At 68.7% G+C, this 3,445-nt stretch overlaps 1 protein-coding gene across 1 annotated transcript in view; it reads right to left on the minus strand.

Annotated features, from left to right (window-relative positions):
- Positions 1-353: 353 nt before the first annotated feature.
- FAM160B2 (family with sequence similarity 160 member B2) overlaps positions 354-3,445 on the minus strand; it is a 4,449-nt gene continuing 1,357 nt past the window's right edge. The window contains exons 2-11 of the mRNA XM_017827287.1: positions 3,222-3,443; positions 2,939-3,135; positions 2,749-2,857; positions 2,372-2,448; positions 2,106-2,295; positions 1,875-2,029; positions 1,657-1,779; positions 1,483-1,573; positions 1,184-1,262; positions 354-406 (exon numbers count right to left, since the gene is read on the minus strand). Coding sequence (XP_017682776.1) covers positions 354-406; positions 1,184-1,262; positions 1,483-1,573; positions 1,657-1,779; positions 1,875-2,029; positions 2,106-2,295; positions 2,372-2,448; positions 2,749-2,857; positions 2,939-3,135; positions 3,222-3,443 — 1,296 coding nt within the window. The remainder of the gene's footprint in view (positions 407-1,183; positions 1,263-1,482; positions 1,574-1,656; positions 1,780-1,874; positions 2,030-2,105; positions 2,296-2,371; positions 2,449-2,748; positions 2,858-2,938; positions 3,136-3,221; positions 3,444-3,445) is intronic.

Consider the following 3,445-nt stretch of genomic DNA (forward strand, 5'->3'; position numbering starts at 1 on the left):
AGCCGTTTTCCCGGTGCTGGGACACCCACCTCGGCCTTTCCCAGCGTGCCCAGTGTCTCCAGGAGCTTGTGCTGGAGCAGGTACTCGAGGCACGGCCCCGTCTCCCCCGCCGGCTGCTGCTTCTCCTCGTACACCAGGATATCCAACATCTGCTTGAGGCGCCAGGGAATGTCCGTCTGCCTGGCCGGGATGCTCTCGTCTGTGGACACAGGGATGGGGGGCTGCGGCGTGTGCCCCCCGCCCCGCTCCCAGGGCACGTGGCAAAGGGAGCGATGCCCGGCTGGGACGCTCTCCAGCGGCTCCCCGATCCTTTGCCGGCCCGGAATCCCGCTCCTCCCGGGCTGGGAATGACGCTAGATGGCAATGTGAGGATGGAGAGCCGGCAGCTGCTCCTTCCGCTCCCGGCCTAGGAAGGTGCCGGACATCCCGCTGCCCGTTCTGCCGGTGGGCACTGCCAGCCCTGGAGACCCCCCGCCCCGGCACAGCGGGAAGGGCCAAGATCCCGCTGGGAATCGGGGCTGAAGCCTCTGCAGGCCCCGCTTTAGCGCTCCCGGGGAGCGGCGCGTTCCCAGCGGGGACGTGTCCCAGCCTGTCCGGCGCTCCCGGGAGTGTCCGCACCCACCCGAACCCCCCCCGTGCTGACCCCGCTGGGGCGCCGGGGGTTGGGGCCGGGCAGGGCAGAGCTCCCCGCATGGAGAAATCCTTCCGGGGAATGGGAACGGGCGTCCCACGCCAAAGCCCCGCGTGCCAGGTCTGCCACAGGGCACCGGGGTTCCGTCCCCGGGCACAGGGACCCGTCCCAGGACACGGGGTGCTGTCCCAGGGCACAGGGACCCCCTCCCCGGCCACCTTATTCCAGGCCAAGGACCCTATTTTAGGGCACAGAGACCCTCTCCCAGGACACAAAGTCCTGTCCTAAGACATGGGGTCCTTTCCCAGGGAACGGGGTCCCCTCCCAGGGCACAGGCACCTTATTCCCAGGGCACAGGACCCTATTTTAGGGCACAGGGACCCTCTCCCGGAACACGAAACCCCTGTTCCCACACCACAGGGAGTTGACTCCTACACCACAGAGACCCCAACCCGAGGCACAGGGACCCCAACCTGGGGCACAGGGACCCCAACCCGGGGCACAGTGACCCCATACAGGGGCACGGCGACCCTGTCTCCGCACCCCCCTCACCTGTGGCCTCCAGGTAGTAGCCGGTGATGCCCTTCCAGTGCTCCGTGAAGGCTTCCAGCAGGTCCACGCTGGGCTCCCGCTGCGCACATCGGGCCCGGGGTCAGGGGCGCACGGAACAACCCCCCCCGGTCCCGTTCCCATTCCCGGTCCCCCCCGTGTCCCCCTCACCGTCTCCACCGCCTGCTGCAGCAGCGCTCCCAGACGGCTCAGCATGGCTGGGACCCCCGGGACCACCCCCGGGAGCAGGGACCACCAGCAGCGGGATGGGGACCCCCCTGGGGAGCCCCCCAGGCACCCACCATGCCCAGGGCATCGTGCACGTAGGTGTCGTAGCCGCCCTCCTCCATGCACGAGGAGGTCTTTGCCTCCTCCGGCACCAGGCAGAGGAAGCTGGAAGAGAGGAGAGAGAGGGGCATGGGGAGGGGGACACAGCCCCCGCCCCTCGAGCCAGGGCAGCCCCTCCAAAGCCCTACCTGCTGACCACCTCGCTCACTTGCCCCTTCCCTGCTGGGGCCGAGCCCGGGGGAGGGTTATTTGCTGTCCCAAAGCCGGTGTCTGGGAATCCGTCGGTGAAATAGGGATCCTCCTCCAGCTCCCTGCGGGGTGGTGACATCACCCAGAGGTGTCAGTGGGGTGGGCACTGAGGGGCTGCCCCCCCCTTATCCTGCCCCAGCCCCCTCCCCTCTCTCACAGCCCGTCCTCCTCGGGGTCCGCCTCGGGGGGTCCGCGCTCCTGTCGCTGCAGGTACGCCCTGGCCTCCAGGTTCCTCAGCACCAGGTTGTGAGCCACGTGCTCGTGGGGCTTCCTCAGGAGCTCCTCGAAGAGCCGCAGGCTGGCCAGGCTGATCTGGGCAGGGCGGGATGGGGTGAGACCCTCCCCCGGCGCCGCCCCCTCCCCGTCCTCCCGCCCACCACGGGCTCACCTCGTCGGAGAGGTGGTCGCAGCGGTCGATGAGCTGCGCTCGCAGGGCGTGGGGGGCGTCCCCGGGGGTCTCGGGGTGCCGGTGTGGCCCCAGCAGGAAGAGCACGAGGCGCTGGAGCAGGGCAGGGGCGCGGATCTGCCGCACCGTCCCCGCCAGCACGGCCGTGGCGCCCAGGACGGCGAGCTCCGACCTGCCAGAGGGGGAAAGGAGACCTCGTTTCCTGGCTCTGGGGGGTCCTGGATAGCGGAACACCCTCAGACACTCACATCTGCAGGAGCTGTGGCTGCAGGACGCCCTGGAAAAACTTCTCCTCCACGGCCTCGGTGATGGCGTCGGCCACGAGCTGGGGGAGAGAGAGAGGCTGGGCTTGGGAACCCCCCAGGATGAGAGGGCACGGCCTCGAGCTGTGCCAGGGGAGGTTTGGGTCGGATATTAGGAAGAAGTTCTTCACAGAAAGGGTGGTCGGACATTGGAAGGGGCTGCCCAGGGACGTGGTGGGGTCCCCACTCCTGGAGGTGCCCAAGGAACGACTGGACGTGTCCCCCTGGGCTGGGGGACAAGGTGGTGGCACGTCACAGGTTGGACTCGGTGACCTCAGAGGTCTTTTCCAAGCTGACTGACTCCGTGATCCTGTGATTCTCACCGGGTGGGCTCCCATCACCAGCTCATCCAGGTAGTCCAGCCAGCACAGGAAGGCAGCCAGGCTCTCCTTCCCCGGGAAAACCCCGTCACCGGCAGCGTCCCCCTGCGACCTGTGCGGGATGGAGGGCACGGGGGGGGCTGTGACAAAACCCTGGTGACCCCTGAGCTCCCCTTCCCAGCGCCCCCCTCACCTCCAGCTGGGCCTGTCCATGGCGAGGACGTCGGCGGGGTCGGTGCCGGGGGGCACGGCGCTGTACAGCTCGCAGAGGTGCCCCGTGAGCAGCGGGCACAGGGCACTGCTCCTCACCAGGCAGGCAGCAGCCGCCTCCTGGGCCAGCCCCGCCAGCACCAGCAGGTTCTCCCGAGCCTTCAGCGCCACACGGCTCTTCTGCGAGGAAGAGGAGGAGGAGAGAGGGGTTGTCACATGGCTGGCAGTGCCCACCGTCCCCTCGTGCCACCCCTGTTTGCCCGTACCTTGCTCCTGCACAGCCCCACCAGGGCGGTGACGAGGTTGCTGTCCCTCTGTGGTGGGCAGGGCTGGGCCGGGGGGCAGCTGGCAGTGGTTCCCGGGGGATGCTCCACACCCTCTTCCCTGGGGCTGTCCGGCAGCTCCTGGGCTCTCCTCCCGTTCAGGACGCTCTTTCCCTGGAGAGGAAGAGGAGCAGCGAAGGAGCCACCACCTTCCTCCTCCTCCTCCT

The sequence above is a fragment of the Lepidothrix coronata genome, unplaced genomic scaffold (genome assembly GCF_001604755.1).
Source record: "Lepidothrix coronata isolate B3197 unplaced genomic scaffold, Lepidothrix_coronata-1.0 Scaffold137, whole genome shotgun sequence".
Taxonomy (NCBI): Eukaryota; Metazoa; Chordata; class Aves; order Passeriformes; family Pipridae; genus Lepidothrix; species Lepidothrix coronata.